This window comes from Berghia stephanieae, chromosome 6 (assembly GCF_034508935.2).
Source record: "Berghia stephanieae isolate SIO BIC M18660-M18661 chromosome 6, UCSD_Bste_1.3, whole genome shotgun sequence".
In the NCBI taxonomy this organism is placed as follows: Eukaryota; Metazoa; Mollusca; class Gastropoda; order Nudibranchia; family Aeolidiidae; genus Berghia; species Berghia stephanieae.
Window position 1 is genome coordinate 13,932,303 of NC_088365.1, and position 22,500 is coordinate 13,954,802.

The 22,500-nt window shown below is 41.3% G+C and overlaps 2 protein-coding genes across 6 annotated transcripts in view; one reads left to right on the forward strand and one right to left on the reverse strand.

Annotated features, from left to right (window-relative positions):
- The window catches only part of LOC144974515 (tubulin alpha-1 chain-like), a 28,574-nt gene extending 11,842 nt beyond the window's left edge, over window positions 1-16,732 (forward strand). For 2 of the 3 annotated variants that reach the window (XM_078917444.1, XM_078917445.1), the window contains exons 3-11: window positions 2,696-2,921; window positions 3,575-3,723; window positions 5,176-5,328; window positions 5,847-5,959; window positions 7,250-7,440; window positions 8,683-8,778; window positions 10,132-10,296; window positions 10,625-10,765; window positions 15,592-15,878. In XM_078917444.1, the coding sequence (XP_078773570.1) occupies window positions 2,696-2,921; window positions 3,575-3,723; window positions 5,176-5,328; window positions 5,847-5,959; window positions 7,250-7,440; window positions 8,683-8,778; window positions 10,132-10,296; window positions 10,625-10,765; window positions 15,592-15,713 (1,356 nt within the window). In that variant the 3' untranslated portion in view covers window positions 15,714-15,878. Of the gene's footprint in view, window positions 1-2,695; window positions 2,922-3,574; window positions 3,724-5,175; window positions 5,329-5,846; window positions 5,960-7,249; window positions 7,441-8,682; window positions 8,779-10,131; window positions 10,297-10,624; window positions 10,766-15,591 lie in introns of all 3 variants that reach the window. The other variant, XM_078917443.1, reaches the window with a different exon arrangement.
- Window positions 16,733-18,885: 2,153 nt separating this feature from the next.
- The window catches only part of LOC144975628 (uncharacterized), a 20,820-nt gene continuing 17,205 nt past the window's right edge, over window positions 18,886-22,500 (reverse strand). For all 3 annotated transcript variants that reach the window (XM_078919798.1, XM_078919797.1, XM_078919799.1), the window contains 3 exons: window positions 22,103-22,234; window positions 21,009-21,126; window positions 18,886-20,103 (listed from right to left, as the gene is read on the reverse strand). In XM_078919798.1, the coding sequence (XP_078775924.1) occupies window positions 19,910-20,103; window positions 21,009-21,126; window positions 22,103-22,234 (444 nt within the window). In that variant the 3' untranslated portion in view covers window positions 18,886-19,909. The remainder of the gene's footprint in view (window positions 20,104-21,008; window positions 21,127-22,102; window positions 22,235-22,500) is intronic.

Genomic DNA, 22,500 nt, shown 5'->3' on the forward strand with positions numbered 1-22,500 from the left:
TATCTATCTATCTATCTATCTATCTCTCCATCTGTGTGTGTGTGTGTGTGTCTCTCTCTCTCTCTCTCTCTCTCTCTCTCTCTCTCTCTCTCTCTCTCTCTCTCTCGTTCATTCATTCAATGTGTCTTACTCATACATTCACTATTCATACCGCCCCCCCCCCCTATCCCTCTTCCCCATCACTCTATCGCGCGCGCACACACACACACACATACTCACACATACACACAAATATGCTCACAAGTAAAGCACATGCCACATCCAATAAACAGAGGCGAATTGTGCATGTTATGAAAAAAAAAAAAGAAATGCAAAAAAGCCCAGAGATTGCTCCTTACCACCCCCCCCCCCCCCCCCCCGGCGTCATGCCCGCCTAAAACATGCCTTTTGCTACTATCATATCACAAATGATATGGATGTGTTTTTTTTTAATGTGTGATATGAGCATTGGTAAACTTTTAGTGGCTCTCTCTCTCTCTCTCTCTCTCTCTCTCTCTCTCTCTCTTTCTATCGCTCTCTCTCTATCTCTCTCTATATCTCTCTCTCGCTCTCTCTCTCTCTCTCGCGCTCTCTCTCTCTCTCTCTCTCTATATATATATATATATTGTTCCCTCCCTCTATCTATCCCTCTTTATTTCTTTCTTTATCTATCTATCTCTATCTATCTATCTATCTATCTCTCTCTCTCTCTCTCTCTCTCTCTCTCTCTTATTTCTGTCTATTTATCAATCAAACAATCTATCTATCTATCTATCTATCTATTTAGCCATCTCTATCTTTCTCCATCGCCTGTTTTCACACTGTCTCTCTCTACTCTCTATCATTCCCTTACTCTCTCTCTCTCTCTCTCTCTCACTCTATCCCTCTCTATCCCTCTCTCTCTCTCTCTCTCTCTCTCTCATTTTCCTTTCTATATACTGCCATTTTATTAAAGAACACAGTACGTGCTATTTGATTAACGGTGCATTTACTGTACTTTTATAAACAACGGCTGTATATACATATTACTATAAATTCCAAAAGCACCAACAAAACAGCTTCCCTAGGGACAATCCTTTCAGATCCACTGTCGCCTTCGCGTTGTTATTATTCTACCTTGGGCAAGAAAAATGTATCTTATCTTTAGCTCGCGTTGCGGCAATGCACTGCGACTCACAGCCCGATTTATCTCGGTCCTCTCTCAAGATATAAACAATTGGCGATTCACCTTTAAGTGAAATACTTGCAAGCTCTGCCCGTGGTCCCAGTAGCTGAGTTGGTAGAGCTCTCTCACCGCGACTCACATCCTGCTTTATCGCTGTCTTCTCTCAAGATACACACAATAAATGATTCACCTTTAAGTAAAATACTTGTCAGTTCTGCCCGTGGTCCCGGTTGCAGAGTTGGGAGAGCTCTCGCTACACAAGCAAAGAAATCTAAATCGATCCAGGGTACATTCAAAACTTGTTTCCGAATTCCTTGCCCACCCAGAAGTGATTTGGTAACTGGGTCTGTCAGATCAGGTGGAAAGTACTTTGCGGTAGTCTAGTGTCCTATCTAAAGGAAAGCGAGGAATTGCTATCGCCCGCTTCACGCTATAGAAATGGGGATAAACTCCGGCTCCATAGTCCTAATGGCTCTAAATGACTTTTTTGTTTGTTTTGTTTTGTTTTGTTGTTTTTTGTTGTTTTTTATTTTTTGTTGATGAGTAGAGCAAGACCCAAGCACGACGGTAAAGGATTAATAGCAATATTCCTTCTACCTTCTCCCTCCCCCCCCCCCCCCCCTCTCCCCCCCCCCCACCTCCCCCTACCTTTCCTTGCTCACACCTCCTCATCCCCCACCTTTTAACCTACAAACCCTTCTTGGCACCAACAAATTCCATTAGCCTACTCTTGTGTAAATATTTCTTTTTTTTTCTTTTTCGTTATTGTTATAATATTGTTATGATTAATACGGTTTATCTACCCGATACACCGTTGCCCTAGGAAAAATAAATAAGAATAAATTAAAATTATTTTTTTTCAAATATGCTTTATAGTCTTGTGGTATGACACTCGCTTTCGGATCGGAAGTTCCTGGGTTGGAGCCTCGCTCGGCGCATAGTTGAGCCCTTGGAATAGGTTCTTTGCTCACATTCTCTCACCGTATCAGGTGTAAAATGAGTACATGGCCGTTAATAGCGTTGTCTCTGTCGGAGAAAAAAATTGTCATATCGCCTAACAGGCGTCATGTCTCGTTCTACATGTTATATGATGCTGTTGACTGGGGACCATTGTAAAGCGCTTTGAGCACGCTTAGTAGATATTGCTCTATATAAAAACTCGTTAAAGCTCAAGTTAAAAGTTACCCCGTTGACGGTTCGTGTTTTTCCAGAGTGGTTCAGTCTTCCCCTATAACAATAAATAAATAGTCTCATGTCACGTCCGTCCAGCAACCAGCAGCTTGGTTCTAAACAAAGAAAATAGGTCGTTTTTATTATTTATGCTGGCTAGAACTTTTTCACATGTCATGAGATCAGAATGTATGAAAGTCAAATCATGATCTGATTTATAATGTTTTTCTCCTCTGGATACACTTTTATGCTCGTCGGACAAGTATTTCATAAGGCATTGTTCCGATAGTATATAGTTTAGAACCAGTTACTAAGTTACTATGCGCCATTTAGAGGGAAGTGACGTCACGACTGTTGAATCCTATTCCCGTCCATTTCCAGCGTGAGTGTATCTCCATCCACGTGGGCCAAGCCGGTGTCCAAATCGGCAATGCATGCTGGGAGTTGTACTGCCTGGAGCACGGGATTCACCCCAACGGTTACATGGAGGACGTCAAGATGGCCACCAACAACGGGGACGAGAGCTACAACACCTTCTTCAGCGAGACGTCCATGGGGAAACACGTGCCGAGGGCCATCTATGTAGATTTGGAACCGTCCGTGGTTGGTGAGTGGATGGCATGGTAGATGGGAACTGAAATTAATGATATTATAGGCAAACTTGGATTATTTTTTTAATGTCTTTTTTTTTTTTTTTTGTTATTCTTTTTTACTTTTGTTTGTTTTGTTTGTTTTGTTTTTCTTCTTTTTTTCTTTTTTTTTTTTTTTGTTATTCTTTTTTCCTTTTGTTTGTTTTGTTTGTTTTGTTTTTCTTCTTTTTTTTTCTTTTTTTCTTTTTTTTTGGGGGGGGGGAGGTTTATTGTTTTGTTATTTGGGTGTTTTTTTAACGGGGGTTGTTTGTCGTTTTATTTTATTTTATTTTGCTATTGTTGTTTTTGTGTGGAGGAGAGTTGGGCTTGTTGTTATTTCTCTTTTTTTTTTTGATTTTTGTTTTGTTTCGCGAAGTCCCAGGTTTGAAAGTTTTTGCCAAGACGAGGTTTATTTTAAATCCATCGATATTTTAATGACGAGTTTTCTGGCCAAATTTTCAAACATGGGTTTTTCCAGATTACCGCAGCAGTTGTGTGCTACTCTTGACAAACTGGTTGACTGCATAAGAAGATATTTCGCGATATGCATTGCTTTTAATAGTCAATGAAAAAGAAGTGAAAATAAATCTCATTGACTTGATTGATAATTGTTTCCGAATATCTTTCCTAGATGAGGTTCGTACAGGAGCGTACCGTCAGCTGTTCCACCCAGAACAATTGTGTAGTGGGAAGGAGGACGCGGCCAATAACTATGCCAGAGGCCATTACACAGTGGGCAAGGAACATGTGGATATGGTGCTGGATAGGATACGGAAATTGGTACGTCTGCTGTCTGTCTGTCTGTTTGTTTGTTTGTCTGTTTGTTTGTCTGTTTGTGTAGTGGGAAGGAGGATGCGGCCAATAACTATGCCAGAGGCCATTACACAGTGGGCAAGGAACATGTGGATATGGTGCTGGATAGGATACGGAAATTGGTACGTCTGTCTGTATGTCTGTCTGTCTGTCTGTCTGACTGTCTGTTTGTCTGTCTGTCTGTCTGTCTGTCTGTCTGTTTGTCTGACTGTCTGTCTGTTTGTCTGTTTGTCTGTTTGTCTGTCTGCCTGTCTGTCTGTTTGTGTAGTGGGAAGGAGGATGCGGCCAATAACTATGCCAGAGGCCATTACACAGTGGGCAAGGAACATGTGGATATGGTGCTGGATAGGATACGGAAATTGGTACGTCTGTCTGTATGTCTGTCTGTCTGTTTGTCTGTCTGTCTGACTGTCTGTTTGTCTGTCTGTCTGTCTGTCTGTCTGTTTGTCTGACTGTCTGTCTGTTTGTCTGTTTGTCTGTTTGTCTGTCTGCCTGTCTGTCTGTTTGTATAGTGGGAAGGAGGATGCGGCCAATAACTATGCCAGAGGCCATTACACAGTGGGCAAGGAACATGTGGATATGGTGATGGATAGGATACGGACATTGGTATGTCTGTATGTCTGTCTGTTTGTTTGTCTGTCTGTCTGTTTGTTTGTCTGTCTGTCTGTCTGTCTGTTTGTCTGTTTGTCTGTCTGCTTGTCTGTCTGTTTGTATAGTGGGAAGGAGGATGCTGCCATTAACTATGCCAGAGGCCATTACACAGTGGGCAAGGAACATGTGGATATGGTGCTGGATAGGATACGGAAATTGGTACGTCTGTCTGTATGTCTGTATGTCTCTCTGTCTGTCTGTCTGTTTGTCTGTTTGTCTGTTTGTTTCTCTCTCTCTCTCTCTCTCTCTCTCTCTCTCTCTCTCTCTCTCTCTCTCTCTCTCTCTCTCTCTCTCTCTCTCTCCCATCTTTACACCTCATTATGAAATAGATCATACTATACGGAATACATCTTACAATTCAATTTTATGCATTTGTATTACTTGTTTTAATATCCAAGCATAGGCGATAACTAAATATCACCTATTGCTAAAATAATCTTAATTGCACTGTCTCCCTTTGAAATAACCGGCGATAACTCTGTATTGCCTGTTGCTAAACTAACATTAATTGAATTGTTTCCCTTCGACCATAATGCTGATCCATTAACAGGCTTCCACAGTTTTGGAGGGAACACGACTTGTTAATCATAGGCGTTAACTCTGTATTAACTACTGCTAAAATGAAATTAATTGAGTTGTCTTCCTTTGACCACTAGTTAGATAACAAATGTAGTTTCTATGTCACAGGACTTATTAGCCATAGGCGATAACTCTGTATTGTCTATTGCTATAATTAATTTTATTGGATTGTCTCCCTTCCATTCCAAGGCTGACCCATGTACAGGCTTGCAAGGATTTCTGGTGTTCCACAGTTTTGGAGGGGGAACCGGGTCAGGCTTCTCCTCTCTCCTCATGGAAAGACTGAGTGTGGATTATGGGAAAAAGTCAAAGTTGGAGTTTGCCATTTATCCAGCCCCACAGGTCAGAGGTCACGTCGCATTGATTATATCATCATCATCATCATCATCATCATCATCATCATCATCATCATCATCATCATCATCATCATCATCATTATTATTATTATTATTATTATTATTTTTCTTCTTCTTCTTCTTCTTCTTCTTTTTTTTTTTTTCTTCTTCTTCTTCTTATTATTATTATTATTATTATTATTATTATTATTATTATTATTATAGTAGTAGTAGTAGTAGTAGTAGTAGTAGTAGTAGTAGTAGTAGTAGTAGTAGTAGTAGTAGTAGTTGATGATGAGGATGAAGATGATGATGATGATGACGATGATGACTATGATAATGATAATAATCATTATGATGATGATGATATTGATGAGGTTGGTGATGATGATGATGATGTTGATGAGGATGACGATAAAAATGATAATAACCATGATGATGAGATGATGATAATTGTGACAATGATAACGACGACCACGACGATGATGATAATGATGATAATACATCTGTTGTCCAACACTACAGGTATCCACAGCTGTAGTAGAGCCCTACAATTCCATTCTGACCACCCACACCACTCTAGAACATTCAGACTGTGCCTTCATGGTGGACAATGAAGCCATCTACGATATATGCAGGTAAACCACGGCCTCTACAGATGATCCAAAAACATTGAGCTTTGAGCTTTGATATGGCGCAATATCCACTAAATGCTCATTTCTTTTGTATACATGTGTAGAAACAATGTGAAAGCGTGTATGTTCGTGTATGGCCGTGGCCTTCGTAAAGTTATGGCCTGATACTGACCAAAAAATGACGTCAAAATGCCAGTCTTTTGCCACAAAAGAAAACAAATCGTGAGTTGTATTCAATAGTTCAACCAATGAAATAACTTGTTTCCATGAGCTCTACTAACGATAACTCACAAGGCGGTGCAAAAACCAAATAATGACGTCAAACTGCCGGTCCTTTTGGATTTCAGTATCAGGCTATAACATAACGATGGCTACGGTATGGCTGTGTCTGTATTTGTAAATGTGTTGATGTTCATACCATGAACCAAACTGAGCATTGTTTACCTCACATGAATTGCCTTTGATTTGGACAATAAAGATTATTATTATAATTAAACGTAATCAAATGGCTTAACAAGGGGTCCCTGGCCAACAGCAACATTTAACATATAGGACAGGACATGACGCCTGTTAGGCGATTTTACATTTTATTTTTCGGACAGAGACAATACTAATGACGGCCATATGCTCATTATACATCTGAGTACGGTGAGAGAATGTGATTAAAGAGCCTTCTCCGAGGACTCCACTATGGTCGAGCGAGGTTGGAACTCAGGACCTTCCGATCCGAAAGCGAGTGTCATGCCACTAGACCACATAGCCGCACCAATAACTAGAGGTGCCTAAATGAGTCAGTAAAATGGAGATAAAGATAAAGGGAGTAAATGTGACTCCTAGATAAGGGAACAACACAAAACAAATGACGTATCGGCCTTTGACCTTTTTCAAGTAAAATTTTGTCTTGAAAAAGGGCAAAGGCCGAAACGTCGTTTGTTTTGTGTTGTTCCCTTATTTATGAGTCACATTTACTCCCTTTATCTTTCTCTCCGGTCTATAGATGCTATGCGCTAAGATATGATATATAAAACATCCGCCAGCAGGATATAACGCACCAACACACACATTATGTGTAACATTAAACGTTTATAGTCTGATTGATACAATTTAGTGAGAACTACTCATAAAAATGGCTGGTTGAAAACAATAACAAAGAGCTGAGTGATGTCCATTTAGTTATCATTATAACAAGATGTTCATTAGTGGATTGCTGAGAAGAATTCTAAATGTATATCAAAGAGTTTACGTTATCTTACACAACATATTATCATCTTCTTTCTATCCCACAATCCTCAGGCGTAACCTTGACATTGAGCGTCCATCTTACCTGAACCTCAACCGTCTGATTGGTCAAATCGTCTCGTCCATCACCGCCTCCCTGCGATTCGATGGGGCCCTCAACGTGGACCTCACCGAATTCCAGACCAATTTGGTGCCCTACCCCAGGATCCATTTCCCTCTTGTCACCTACGCACCAATCTGTTCAGGTAATACTCTTCAACAGTCGTAACGTCACTTCCTACCTAATGACGCATGGTAACTTAGTAACACTGGCTCTGAACTATCGGAACAATGGGGACGCCCGTATGAAATATTTCTCCGGCGAGCATAAAAGCGTATCCAGAGGAGAAAAAAACCCCCATAAATTTGATCATGTTTTGACTTTTACACATTCTAATCACAAGGCATATGAAAAGTTCTAGGCAGCATGAAGAATAAAAAGTAATGATTTTCTTTGTTTAGAACCAAGATGGCCGCCGTTGCCGGGCGGCGTGACATGAGACTACTGAATCCAATTATCGTCTGTAACAAATGTGTAGCTGGCTGAGAAACCCCAGTAAAGATGCGCAAATTTCATAAATTGAGTTATGTATACAGTGGTGTAGAGAGACCACATCTTTCTGATCATTTACCACTTTAAATTTTCTTTCTATGTCTATTAGAACCCAAGTTATGATATTTTTTCTGAATAAAATTTGTTGCTATGGGAAACACTTTATCTTCCATCTTGGCTCATACCTCGAATCGAAGCTTGCCGCATCTTCCCGGGTTTTCTCAGCCAGCCTCACAAATAGATCTTGGTCTGGGTTTTTGTCTTATTTGATTTTTGATGGTTTTTTTTGTGTTTGTTTTTGTTTTTTTTTTGTTTTGTTTTTTGGTTTGTTTTTTTTTGTGCTTTTTTTTGTTTTTTTTTAATGGTGGTCACAACATTATTTTATATATATGAACATACAACACAGCATTACATGGAAAATCATCTCCAGAGCAACATCTGCTTGGAAGAAAAATTCTTTATCATCACAAAACCGAACATGGCAACAGTCAACAGAAGAAACGAACTAACATCCTCATGCAGAAATAGAAACAAACACCTTTCATGTACTTACAAACCAATGAAATGGCGAAGCCCGAAAAGCACGATTAACACAACAATTTATTATCAATAATAATCAATTTATCAATACTAAATATATATAGCGCATTTTTACGGATTAACTCATCTTAATGCGCTTCACAATGTTTCATTTTTCCCCCCAGCAGGCTATATGGAATCATAATATTTCCATTTCATACAGTACCAAGTCGCCTATTAGGTGTCTTTTTTTGTACTAATAATCGCTCAATAACTCATTCAAACCTGAGTAGAGTGAGGGGCAATATGTGTAAAATACCTTGCCCAAGGACTCAACGTCGGGACTATAATATCATTTTGCTCGTTCATTCCACAGCGGAGAAAGCTTTCCACGAACAAATGTCTGTAGCAGAAATCACCAACGCCTGTTTTGAGCCTGCCAACCAGATGGTGAAATGTGACCCCAGACAAGGTAGGTGATGAGATATTTATTGGCTAATGTAATAATAAGATGATAATAAGATGATTTGTTGTATAAGATAATGACAACTCCTCGATATACATTAATTAAAAATACTTCTCACCAATCCACTGTTAAAAGGTCTTTCTTTGACCTCGAAATAAATCAATCAACCAATTAAACAATGAACCAATCCACCAATCGATCGATCAATCAATCAATCAATCAATTTATCAATCAATTAATCAATCAATCAATCAATCAATCAATTTATCAACCAATCAATCAATTAATCAATCAATCAATCAATCAATCAATCAATTTATCAATCAATCAATCAATTAATCAATCAAGCAATCATTCTACCAACCAATCTATCTATCTATATATCAATCAATCAATCAATTCAATTCAATCAATCAATCAATCGATAAACCAGTCAGTCAAGCAATCAATCAATCAATCAATCAATCAAGCAATTCAATTCAATTCAATTCAATTCAATCAATCAATCAATCAATCAATTCAATTCAATCAATCAATCAATCAATCGATAAACCAGTCAGTCAATCAATCAATCAATCAATCAATCAATCAATCTACCAATCAATCAACCGATCGATCGGTGAACCAATCAATCAATCAATCAATTTATCAATCAATTAATCAATCAATCAATCATTCTACCAACCAATCTATCTATCTATATATCAATCAATCAATCGATCAATTCAATTCAATCAATCAATCAATCAATCGGTAAATCAACCGACCAGTCAGCCAATCAATCAATCAATTTATCAATCAATCAATCATTCAATCAATCAATCAGTCAATCTGTGTAACACCATCTTTCAAGGTGTATGGGAAGTAGTTTACCACTAACTCATCTACAGTGTATTTGCCTGCCCATACACTTTTCCTAATGTTGGACACACAATAGTCGAAATTTTGGTCTGACCCACATCCCCTGTCCACCCAGCAGTGATTGGGTAGCAGGGTCTGTTAGATCTGGCGGAAAGCACTTTGCGATTAACTAGATTCCAATCAAAATGATTCCAAGTAATTGCTTTTGTCCGTTTCACACTATAGAAACCTGGATAAACTCCAGCTCCATATGCCTAACCCGACGTATACATATATGCAGGTCTGACATCCGAACGCAATTATAGGCCCAGTTTAACATTGTTGTAATGGACAATATTTTGAGTGTTTTTTTTTTTTTTTAGATTTCCATTACAACAATGAGCCCAAAGTGAATTGGTTTATCAGACCTGCAAACCAGTGCACGTCGGCCTAATCTAATGGTTTTGAAGGATTACTTCCACTGATTAACAATAAAATTTTCCGATATTTGATCCCCAGGCAAGTACATGGCGTGCTGTATGCTCTATCGTGGTGACGTAGTACCCAAAGATGTCAACGTTGCCATAGCAACCATCAAGACCAAGCGGACCATACAGTTTGTGGACTGGTGCCCCACAGGGTTCAAAGTGGGCATCAACTACCAGCCGCCCACCAGTGTCCCTGGTACGTTGTGTCGTCTTTGCCATTCCATTTGACCTTCAGTTTATTGTCTTTCTCTCTCTCTCTCTCTCTCTCTCTCTCTCTCTCTCTCTCTCTCTCTCTCTCTCTCTCTCTCTCTCTCTCTCTCTCTCTCGATCTCTCTTATGCTCGAGATTCATTTTTTTGAAGAGAGAGATTTTTAAAAAAATAATGAATAAATAATGAATAAATTTATATATCATTTTTAATAGATTAATTTAAAAAAACAATTAAATAGATAGATAAATAAATAAATAAATACATGTTTTTCTGTCGTTCAATAATCTCCAATTTACCTCCCCTTACACCCCAGGTGGGGACCTCGCCCAAGTCCAGCGGGCCGTGTGTATGTTGAGTAACACGACGGCTATAGCTGAAGCCTGGGGCCGACTGGACCACAAGTTTGATCTCATGTACGCCAAACGGGCCTTTGTCCATTGGTACGTCGGGGAAGGTGAGTGGAGATCATATCTTTTCATGTCCGTTTTTTTGGCAGAGTTTGAAGTCGTCTCGCAAAAAAAAAAAAAAACGGTTTGGCAGTTTGGCAGATATTTGGCAGATTTTATTTTCCACGGCAATTTTTATGTATTAGATCTAGTGATTTTTTTAAACTTGGGAAATGAAAAAAAAATTATGACTTCGGCCTTTCGAATTTTTTGTTTAACAAAACTGATAAGTTTTTAAAGGGGGTACTATAAATAGTACGGTTTGGCAGATTTTTGTGGTATTTGGCAGATTTTATTCCAGTTGGCAGAATGCCTGAAAATAATCTGGCAACCCTGAGCTGTGGGTCCAGGAGAAGGAAGAACCTTGTCTGGACGCCGGTTTGGATCATTCTTGGTCTGGCTACTCATCTTCAGCTGTTCCAGCAGGATTGGATCTAGGCTGGTATCACCTTCAGGGTCATGACAGCGTGCAAGCTCCTGTACGACGGCAACGTGATGATCCTTCTCAGGAGGAAGACTTTAGAAGCTGGGTTGACGAAATAAATTTGGAGGTGTAGCTGCTGCTTCTTATGGTTCACACTATTATGTTATGACGATCGACCCAATCAGCAAAGTCCGGTCCGCATTCGTGCACCGTCGCGAACCCGCCTGGTAGCATCGTCACAACACACCTTTCGACTAGATGCTCTGCCGTTTCGGGTTCTTGCCCACAGCGTGGACATAAAGGACAGGAAGTTAGACCCCACTGATGTAACGCACCGGCCGTTAGGCAGCTCCTCGACCGAAGCCGATTCGCAGCTACCCAGTGTCTCTCTTACTGGTATCAAAGCCTGGCAACTTCTCACCAAGCTTAGAGGAGTGTAGGTCCCCGCCCCCACGAGGGATTGAATTCGTCCAAACCGACTTCCATCTCGTATGTGCAGCTCTGTCCGTAGTCAGGGATTCTGCGTACAAGGGTTGCCGGGACTTATTTCGGCTCGAAACGGGGGCACCGTTCATTATGCGCATGAGAGGGGTATCCCCATTCCCTCTCTCTTTGATCTTACTCAGCCAGTTTCCCGTAATGGTCTCCCTCCGGACATCGGGGGGCTGGATCGCTGCCATCACCGGGCCCCATTCTCTAGGGGTTGTTGCTAGCGTTCCCGACACTATGTGCATCGACTTGCGAAGTTTTACATCCACCTTCTCAACGTTTCTGCTTCTACCCCACACTGGAGCGCAATACTCCGCGGTGGAATAGCATAGTGCCAGGGCGGATGTTCTCAGGAGCGCTTGGCTGGCGCCCCAAGTCGATCCCGCCAGCTTCCTCAGAAGACTATTCCGCTTCTCTATCTTCCGGGCAACCCCTTCGAGATGAACCCGATAGGTAAGGCTGCGATCCAGCGTCACCCCTAGGTATTTTGGACGCGGCTCATATGGGAGTGGCTGGTCCCCGACTAGGACATTCAGTTTACGGGTGTGCCAACCACTGCATAAGTGAAATGCAGTGGCCACGGTTTTTGAAGTGTTCATCTTCAGGTACCATTTGTCAAAGTAGGATTTGAGTCTGGTGACGTCCTCGCTGAGTACGCTCTCGAGACGGGTCCACACTTTACTCTGAGTAACGAGTGCCCAGTCGTCTGCGTATCCCAGCCTCAGGGAGGAAGTGTTCGGCATATCGCTAATGTAAACGTTAAACAACATTGGCGCAAGTACCGACCCCTGAGGGACCCCATTCTTCAATTTCCTAACTTTGCTCGTGGCGTCTCCCAGCGCGACGTGGAATTGCCTTTCCCCTAAGATCGAAGAGAACAACTTCAAGGTCTTTTTGCACCTTATGATTTTTGCAAGTTTGAGCATTAACCCATCGCACAAGACCGTATCGTACGCCGCTGATAGGTCTATAAACACAGCACCTGTTTGCTGTTTTCTCTCGAACCCGTGCTCAATATGCTCTGTAAGGGCAATGACCTGCTCCGTGGTGCACCTCCCTTCCCTGAAGCCTGCCTGCTCAGGTGGCAGGGCAGCGTCTAGGACCGGCCCCCATCGGTTTAATAGAACGCCTCCAACAGTTTGTAAAGACAGCTCAGCAGCGATATGGGTCTGTAACTGTCTGCCTCCTTCGCCGGCTTCCCTGGCTTCAGGATGGCAACTATCTTCGCATGCTTCCACACTTGTGGAAGCTTTCCGTTTGCAAGGATGTCAGACATTGCCTCTGCTAGCCAGGCCCGTGCCCTGGGGCCCAGATGCGTCACCATATCGGGATATACACCATCTATCCCAGCTGCTTTGCCGTTCTTCACTTCGCTAATGGCTGCACCCACTTCTCGGGGACTGAACGGGGCCGTCCAGTCCGACTCCTCCGCAGGTAGCGAGTCCAAAATCGTACGGTACGCCTTGCGGACACCGCGCTCAAAAGCCTGATTAGGGACCCGCTTGCTACGGTTCTTAATATTCTTGGCAATTGTGTCTGCCTCGCATTCCGGTGCAGCCTTCGCGAAATTCCGATCTGGGTACAATTTCTTTATCAAACGCCAAGCGTGGCGGCTGGAGTGTGTAAAGTCGAGACTTTCCACGGTCTCCTGCCACCGTTGCTTCCTTCCCTCTGCCAGAGACTGGAGTAGTCTATCGGCTGTGTCCTGGGACTGGGTCTGCTGGTACTCTCGGTACAGCTCTTCCGACTCTGCTGTCCAGCAAGGGGTGTAGAATTTCCGTTTGCCCCGTGGAATAGAGCGTTGAGCGCTCTTAACCAGTAGCCTACTAAATCTGGTTATATTCTTGGACTTGGGAGGAATGGCAGGGCAGACCTGCTCGATATAGGAACTGAATTCCTCCCAGTCAGCCTTCCTGAAATTCCATCTGCAAAGTGGGAGAGACTGCACCCTCGGTATTGTCACCCCAGCTGTGACAAGAACCGGCCTGTGCTGGCTATGCGGAAAGTCCCGAGGACTGTCCGCTTCACCTGCAACGGTTCACCGTTCGCGCCTTTCGTTACGAGGGTGAGGTCTGGAGTATACTCCTTCTTATGGCGGGTACCCCGGAAGGTACCCTTGGCTGTAGGATCGTACACTAGGTGTAGATCATTACAGTCCATCCATGAGCGGAGTTGTCTTCCTGCCTCATTGCAGTCTCGGTAGCCCCATTCGTGATGGTGGCTATTAAAGTCTCCCAGACAGATGGAAGGATGGCTGACCACCGGTACCGGTGGTGTAGTCCAAGTCGCTCTAGGTGGTTTGTATATATTATGCAAACACAGTCCACCTACTTCCACGGAAATTCGGTTCACCCCATTGCTGTCCGTTACGCTCTCAATGACCCTTACCTTCGATGGCTCTTTAGCGTAAACGCTAACCCCTCCTTTGAGCCTCGAGGTGTCCTCGCGTTGGACCACCGTATAGCCTGGGATCTGGAATCGGGAAGATTGCGCGCCTGAATAAAGGTGGGTCTCCTGTAAAAGGAGGATATCAACGCAATGAACGGCCAATAGCTTTGATAAAAGCTCATTTTTTGCCATACTCTGGCTCTCGACGTTCAGGGACAATATACGCGTCAGCTCGACATCCCCGCCGTCGCATTTTCCAATCGGCAGGCCGCGAATCGATTGATGCATGGGACGTTTGCTTTTTTCTCGGACGTGCCGACGACCCTGGCGACACGAACGCGGTATTATTTGGCTAGGCGGCAGACCGCTTCGCCATTGACGGGACTGATTGGGACTCGACATAAGGACAATAGTGTGGCGCCCGGGATAGGGCTGCTATTCGGGCACCGGGTTTGGATCAAATTTAGTCACACACCGGGGCGAGCAGCTCATGTGGCTCGTTGGCTCGATACCCGGGATGGTCTCGTGACGGTCGACCGGGATTTACACCTTTGCCCTCCCGTGTGCCTCAAGCCCCCTCACCAACTGCAAGGTAAAGATCCACGAGGGGGGAGGTGTAGCCATACGCGGAAGCGAGGACGAGAGACGCATGCGCACAACCAACATGACGTTCTCTCTAAATATAACTTTTCCGCCGGTGACGTCACAGACTATGGGTGACGTCCAATCAAGGGACGCTACTCTACCGCTAATCTCATTCCCTATTGAGGTTTTTTATAGCACAATATCCACTAAAGGTGCTCAAAGCGCTTTACAAAGGAGGTCACAGGCCAACAGCAACACTTAACATGTAGAAAGAGACATGATATTGCAATTGTTCGGACAGCGACAACGCTGTAAACGGCCAGGTACTCGTTTTACACTTGAGTACGGTGAAAGAATGTGAATATAAAGCCTTTTCAAAGGACTCAACTATGCGCCGAGCGAGGCTCAAACCCAGGACCTTCCCAGGAACTATCTATGGATAGCATGCGCTTGGCTAAGAAACTCACAACATTGTCATCCGGAAGTATAACGAATCAACACATAAAACTATGTGTAATCTTAAAGTTTTATAGTCTGGTTAAGACAGTTTAGTGAGAATCACTCACAAACGCGGATGGCAAAATTCAATAACAAAGACCTGATTGACGTCAACTTCATTCTATCTATAAACGTTCATGGTTACACGGAGTTTTGCGTGTTGGTCCATTATACTTCCGGATAACAATGTTGTGAGTTTCTTAGCCAAGCGCATATTATCTATAGATAGTTAGAAGATGACGTCATTCAGATCTTTGTGATTGTTTTTTGCCATCCGCGTTTATGAGTAATGCTCACTGAACTGAATTAACCAGACTATAAACGTTCAAGGTTACACAGAAATTTGCGTGATGGTCCGTGATTCTGCCGGATGAGTATCTTAGCCAAGCGCATACTATCTATACACATCATGTACGAATTTTCTAATATATCGAACTTGTTTTTTCCCAGGCATGGAGGAGGGAGAGTTCGCCGAGGCCCGAGAGGACTTGGCGGCACTGGAGAGGGACTATGAGGACGTGGGGTTGGAGTCGACGGAGGATGGGGTGGACGAGGAGGCCGATGAATACTAGAGGTCGTTGGTATGGAAGAGGTCTAGGGTAACCCACCTTATCATGGCGGTACGGTGTCGGGAGTGAATTAGGTGTAGAATGTTTAAGTTATAGGTACAAATAAATATGGTCCATTCTCTCAAAGCGGTGGTATGTGTTGGAGAGTGGGAGAGAGAGAGAGAGAGAGAGAGAGAGAGAGAGAGAGAGAGAGAAAGAGAGAGAGAGATATAGGAGGGCAAGAGGGGTGAGAGAGACATGAAGGGGGAGGGAGAGGGAGAGAGATAGAGAGAACGTGAGAGATATATATATAGAGAGAGACAAAGATAGGTGTGCAAAAAAGGTGAGAGAGGGAGGGGTAAAGAGAGTGAGAGAGAGAGAGAGAGAGAATGAGAGAGACAGAGTGAGGGAGAGTAAAGGGTGTGTGAGTGGGGAGGAGGGAGGGAGAGGGAGGGTGAGATGATGAGAAGGTTGTAAAACAGGAGATACGACACAATTAGGAATCAATAGGTATGTCATGAAAAGATGATGATGATGATGATGATGATGATGATGATGATGATGATGATGATGATGATTGTACTATTTTGGTGGGAACAAAACCAATTCAAGGGAATCAAGTTTTAAAAAGACGGTTTACAACGAATATCATGACGTCATCATGCAATTTTTAAATTCATTTGTTGTACGGAAACCCGGAGACTCCATCAGTATTAAACTTGTCCAAATGTGCTTTCTATGTGTCTTAAAATCATGCTTTCGGTGCAATATTAAATAATATTTTGTCATATCAACTTTTCAGCTATTTCAATTTATTTGGAATGTATATTTATTTATTTATTTATTTATTTATTTATTTATTCATTCATTCAAACCTATTTACTTTCATGCCTCTTCCATTATGCTTTGTGATACATAAGCATCATGTACACGATTTGCTAAAATATCCCTGTATAAAAATAAAAGTATGGTGAGTCAGTGTGATTAAATTTGTCTTTTTTATATTTTAAACAAAATAAAGGGTTTTCTTTTTTAACTAACACGATATTTTGTGTATGTTTTATTTTGTAATGTAATTTTTTTAAATCCAATTGAAGAGCCTAGTGCCAGAAGTAGTAAAGTCATTTGAAGAGATTTTTTGTTTAGAAAATGGAGGTTAAAGTTTGAATTCGGCTGTAGGCTTGAGGTTTTATATAGCGAAATATCCACTAAACGAGCCCAAAGCCCTGTACAACGGCCAACAGCAATACCTAACACGCAGGACGGGACATGAAGCCTGTTAGGCGATATCAAACTTTTTTCCCGACAGAGACAACACTGCTAACGGCCAGGAACTCATTTTACACCCGAGTACGGTGAGAGAATGTGAGTAAAGAGCCTTTTCCAAGGACTCAACTATGTGCCGACCTAGGCTTGAACCCAAGACCTTCGAGCTTCCGACCCGAAAGTGGAGTGTCATACCACTAGACCACCTAGCCGCAACTGTAGAGAGTAATGTTATAAAAACAAAAAACTGAGGAGTATATTTTTTAAATCTTATAAAGCATCTTTCCGTCATTCAAAGAAATCTTCAATTTTTTCGTCATTTATTTGGTGAGTAGTTCTCCTTCAGAGCCATCAGGCCAATAGAGCCGAACTTTATCCCGGTTTCTATAGCGTGAATTAAACTTATAATAGCGATTGCTTGTAAAATACGTTACGCCAAATCTAGACCCAGCTACCCAATCACTGCTTGGTAGGCAGGGAATTTTTTTAAAAAACCTCGATTGCACCCGGGATCGATCTCGGTTCCTTTGTGTGTGAAGTGAGTGCTCTACCAACTGAGCTATCTAGACCCCTTTTATTTGGTGACTTGCCTCGTTGGCCTCAAATGGTAATACACTGAATGTTTTGAAATTCCATTTTATCTCTGGTCATTGTAAGGTGTCCACTAGATTGCTTGACAGTGTTAACCTCTACACTTGACTATTGCAACTCCCTCCTCTATAGGGAATGAGATTAGCGGAAGAGTAGCGTCCCTTGATTGGACGTCACCGGCGGAGAAGTTATTAGAGAGAGAGAGCGTCATGTTGTTTGTGCGCATGCGTCTCTCGTCCTCGCTTTCGGTAAAAGCGGCATGAGACACTTCATCGAAAGCGAGGACGAGAGAGACGCATGCGCAAAACCAATTTGACGTTCTCTCTGTAAGGTGACGTCCCATCAAGGGACGCTACTCTTCCGCTAATCTCATTCCCTATAGGTTGCCAAAAAGATCGATTGCAAGACTGCAGCTACTCCAAAATAAATATAGAAGCTGCTCGTATTGTTACCAAATCAACAATGTCAGATCACATGACTCCATTCTTGCAATCGTTGCATTGGCTTTCCGTGGAGAAGCGGATTGGTAACAAACTTGCTTGTTACTATTTCAAGTGCATCCATGGCACTGGTCCCAACTACTTGTCGTCTCTTCTTTCTATCTACAATCTGAATCGCTCATCTACTTCCCTGTACTTGAACCGTTTGATTCCAAAGTCGAATTTTTCACGACGTGCTTTCGCACATTCTGCTCCCTCTGTGTGGAATTATCTTTCAGCAGACACCAGACACAGGAATTCTCTGTCCTCCTTTCAAGCCTCTTTGAAGACAGAGTACTTCCTTTCAGTTTTATGTGACTCCAACATCGTGGTAAATATTACAATAATATATATATTAGATTCCCGTAGATTGTCCCAGTGACAAGAAACAGATCTCTAGGAGTAATAATAATTATAATTAAAATGTTTTTAAATAGCACCTTTTATCAAAAAGTTGAAATAAATAATAACGTGAAGTTGAATGTAAGCTTCAATTTAATTACAAAAACAGATCAAACGAACGTTTCGGGTTTCCCCTTTATCAACAAAACAGGATGATTGAAACACCACAGATGAATGAGATGATGTGGTAGTCAATCTGTTTTTGTAATTAAATTGAAGCTTACATTCAACTTCACGTTATTATTTATTTCTTCGAGCTTCGAGCAGCAACATTTACACTCACAAAGTTGAGCACTATTATTTCATGGTTTTTGCTTTTATTATATATATATATATATATATATATATATATATATATATATATATATATATATATATATGTATATGTATATGTATATTTATATATCTATTTATATATATATATATATATATATATGTGTGTGTGTGTGTGTGTTTGTGTGTATGTGTGTGTGTGTCTTCTGTGTCTCCTATTTTCTTATATTATCTGTTTTCCAACTTGTTTTGTCTTTGTCTTGGAATGAGATTATTTGTCTTGGCTCTGGTTGTTCTACTCGGCTGGGAGGGGAAACAGTTAAATAATTATAGTTTTTGAAGATGACCTTTTCTTCTTTTTTTTTAACCTGTAAACCATCTCTCTGTTATGTAAAGTTTTTTTTTTTATTAGAATAATATAATTTGTAAACATTTGAGTGTTTCCTATTTAGTGGGGACCTGTGCTTGTGTTTGGGTGAGAATTTTTGAGGATCTCACTAAGTAAAATGAAGTTTGCTTGAAATATTCATTTGTCCCCTATAAGAACCATTCCTCTATACCTTACAGTTTCTTGTATGCTTTTAATTGTAAACCTAAAATTTTTAGAACATCCCATTTTCTTCATTTTCATTATTTTTACTACTGGGCTCTTAGATTTGAACCCACCCTTCTTCTGGATGCGTTTCACGTTGGATTGTTCTATAAATCCTTGAATCTAAAGGAAAATAGAAAATAACTGGCATTGTTTTCTTGTAAAATGAAAATGTTTCTGCTTGAGCTAAGCTCCAAGAAATAGAAATGGGAACGATCTATATTCAAGTTTTTGTCCAACCAAGTCATCAATCACATGATTTGGATACTTCTTAACAAATGTAAACACGCTGCTTTGTTTATGAAAGTTGTAAACATACACATGTCGTCAAGCTGAACAAAATGACCAATCGTGATGTTAGATATTTCAAAAAATGTGAACACTTTTCACTATGTGTGTCACTTTGAGCATATTTTGCAATGTGACCAATGACCTCAAGCACATGGAAAGGTAATATAGATCATCCCCATTGAATGGAAGCGTCAATTTAATAAACGAAGACAGATTATATTGACGTTTCTGGTTTCCCTTTTATCAACAAAACACGATGAATAAAACACTAAGGACGAAGTTTGAAATAGTTGGGTTTTTTTCATATTCCAAGACAAACATCAACCTTAGAAGAGGTCGTTGGTACAGGCCTGGCACTCGTACTGACACACGGCCCCCATGAACGTCGACTGGCAGATTGGGACCAGGTGCTCACACGTCACAGACTGAAGGTCTTCACAGTTCACGGTGGGATACGACACCATTGAGGTGGTGGACCCCGTGTCTTTGTCTGGGAACATGGTGGGGGGAACCTTGGTGGCTGCGGGAGGAGAGGGAAAGCATAGAAAGAACGAAGTTGACGTCACTCAGCTTTTTGTAATTGTTTTAGACATCCATTTTTATTATTAGTTCTCCCTAAACTATACCAATCAGACTATAGATAGCTTGGCCAAGGAGTTCACAACATTGCCATCCGGAAGTATAGCGGACCAACACACAAACTCTGTGTAACCATGAAGTTTTATAGTCTGGTTAATACATTTTAGTGAGAACAACTCACAAACGCGGATGGCAAGAACAATAACAAAGGCCTGAGTGACGTCATCTTCGAACTATCTATAAACGTTCATGGATATTAATTGTTTTTTGTGTCGGTACGTTATATCTGGCTGGCGAATGTTAGGAGTATTTTACCTAAACGCATAGCATCAGTTATGAATTATTATTTAAAACTTTTAAAGGAACATAATTGACGTCACTGAGCTCTTTGTCATTGTTTTTAGTCAAAGTTTGAATGATTAGCTATCACTAAATTCTATCAGCCAGTCTATAAACTTCGGCGCATAGTTGAGTCCTTGGAAAAGGCTCTTTACTCACATTCTCTAACCGTACTCAAGTGTAAAATGAGTAGTACCTGGCCGTTAACAGCGTTGGCTCTGTCCGAAAAAATTGTAATATTGCCTCACAGGCGTCATGTACCGTCCTACATGTTAAATAAATAATGCGGTTGGCCAGGGACCCCTTGTAAAGCGCTTTGAGCACGTTTAGTGAATATTGCCCTGTATAACAAGTTCAATTTCTTTTTCAATAAATGAAGAAAGGTAAGAAAATAAAAAAAAATAAAAAAACAGACATTTTTTATAACGGCGTTTGTTTTTTATACAGCAACCCATTCCTCCACCAATCTTCACATTAAACCGATAGCTAACCAGCAAGTTTACTCACAATTCGAGGTACCCTGAATGAGACTGATGACGATAGAGTCCAGGAGTTTGTCACAGAGATTGCATGTCATAGGACAGGTGAAAACTGCCTCTGTGGTGTGGCAGTAGGTGGCCGATTGCTGAGGGTGGGAGATGGAGGATGTTTACGACGAAAACTGAACTAAAATGTGACCTTTACACTCAAACGGTGCGGCTATGTGACATGACACTCGCTTTGGAGCCTCGCCTGGCGTATAGTTTAGTCCTTGGAAAAGACTCTTCACTCATATTCTCTCACCGTACTCGGGTGTAAAATGAGTACCTGGACGTTAACAGCGTTGTCTCTGTCCGAAAAACTTGTAATATCGCCTAATAGACGTTATGTCTCGTTCTATATGTTAGGTGTTGCTGTTGGTCAGGGACCCTTTGTGAAGCGCTTTGAACACGTTTGGTGGATAATGCGCTTTATAAATGCTTAAGTTTAAGTTTAATGTCGTGGTGGTCTAGAAACTCGAATTTTAATTTGGATTCATAATAATGAAACTTGCGTCAAGTTGTTATGTTTGGTATAAATAGGGAAGAAAATTTGGATAAGTGCACAGCCTTGAGGCACTCCGAAATTTTTGATATAATTTTTAATTTTTCATCATCCAGAACAAAAGCTATTTTTGTTGGTTAGATAGTTTAGTATCAAAGTTATTGCAAAACATTGGATAAGAAAATAGATTATTTTTTCTATCAACTGATTGTGTTGTATGGTGGTAGAGGCAGACTTAAATCGATTATGTAATTTATTGGGTTGTCGTTGTTGTTGATGGCGATGATGATGATGATGATGATGATGATGATGATGATGATGATGATGATGATGATGATGATGATGATGAAGCTGATGATGATGATGATGGTGATGACGATGATGATGATGATGATGATGATGATGATGATGATGATGATGATGATGATGATGATGATGATGATGATGATAATGGGTTGTCGTTGTTGTTGATGAGGGTGATGATGATGATGATGATGATGATGATGATGATGATGATGATGATGATAACGATGATGATGAAGACAATGACGACGATGATTAATTACGTGATTCCTTACATCTGCAATGATATCGAGGCATTTGTTCAATTCATCATCCTTACAGACAGAGGTTTGGACTGCATCACAGATGCCACAAGTCTTTGGACACATGCTTAGGGCCATGCGGCTGTGACAAAGGTCACTTTGGTCCTAAAAATAGATATAAAATACAAGATGTAATAGAGTTTTAATTGAGTTTTCATATAGCGCAATATCCACCAAACGTGCTCAAAGCGCTTTATATGGGGTCCCTGGCCATTAGCAACATTTAACATGGAGGACGTGACATGACTCCTGTTAGGCGATATTACAATTTTTTCGGACAAGAGACAAGAGACACCTGCAAACGGCCAGATACTCATTTTACACCTGAGTACGGTGAATGAATGTGAGTAAAGAGTCTTTTCCAAGGACTC